The 989-nt window shown below is 40.6% G+C and overlaps 1 protein-coding gene across 1 annotated transcript; it reads right to left on the bottom strand.

Annotated features, from left to right (window-relative positions):
* Positions 1–40: 40 nt before the first annotated feature.
* SARC_17213 (hypothetical protein) lies at positions 41–213 on the bottom strand (the record flags this gene model as incomplete). The annotated part of the gene is made up of 1 exon (XM_014288691.1): positions 41–213. A coding segment is annotated over one exon (173 nt), but the record flags the coding sequence as incomplete, so codon positions are not given.
* Between the last annotated feature and the right edge of the window lie 776 nt (positions 214–989).

The following is a 989-nucleotide window of genomic DNA, read 5'->3' as shown; positions in this document are numbered from 1 at the left end:
CCTGGTCATCGTCCATCATCAGCAGCTCGTGGTCCCTGACACTCTCTTCTCGCTTGGCGTTGATAGTGCGGATGTCCGCCGCCTGCTTCAGTTCAGTACTAATCCACTTCAGACATATACCACGTGTCTCAACATCTTCCTCGAGTGCCGTCATGGTGGATAGCAGCACATCCAAATCAATTGCCTCGGCAATCTTCTTGCGGGGTGCTTGTTCTGAGGAGGTATAGAAGGTGTACCAAATGATGGAGATAAGCAAAACTGCACAACTAGCAAACGGTACAATACATATGAACAGGCTTCATCGGAATCATGCACGAAAGATCAAAAATGTTTATTTTCTGAGTTCAAACTTTTGTGCAGTGTTTAAAATTATGTATACAGGTGTATGTATCTATGTTATATACAAATATGTTTATATATGTAATTATGGCCAAAACTATCTTCCCAAATATATATAGATGTATCACCATGGTTTCCTCACAATTAACTACTCGGGTCACCACACGAACAACGCACCACAAGTACTTTCATTTAGAAAAGCACGAAAAATATGCACACGAATGCATGTGAACGCACTCATATATCGATAAATACCCGTAATTAGGTTTGCCGTGATGGTGTGGTGGAGTACGATTACAAACGCAAGCAACTCAATATCACAGCTATTTACGAATAGGCCGCAACGCCGGATACGGCAGTACCTACTTTCGCCTGAGATGAAGTACATGTAACTATATTAACGTCTCAAGAGTAGCACAAGTGTGATTAAATTTACATCAATTGCAAGTGTAAATGTGAAATATACGTTTTAAGTCTCACTCACAATGTACATGTATGCTAGTCTTACATTCTGCAGTTTACAGAGTTTGTTTTTTATTTATATATATATATGTGTGTGTGTGTGTGTGTGTGTGTGTGTGTGTGTGTGTGTCGTGTGTGTGTGTGTGTGTGTGTGTGTAGTGTGTGTGTGTGTGTGTGTGTGTGTGTGT

The sequence above is a fragment of the Sphaeroforma arctica genome (genome assembly GCF_001186125.1).
Source record: "Sphaeroforma arctica JP610 unplaced genomic scaffold supercont1.10066, whole genome shotgun sequence".
NCBI classification, from domain to species: domain Eukaryota; class Ichthyosporea; order Ichthyophonida; genus Sphaeroforma; species Sphaeroforma arctica.
Note: the sequence above shows the minus strand (reverse complement) of the source record. Positions and strands in the feature narration are given on the sequence as shown.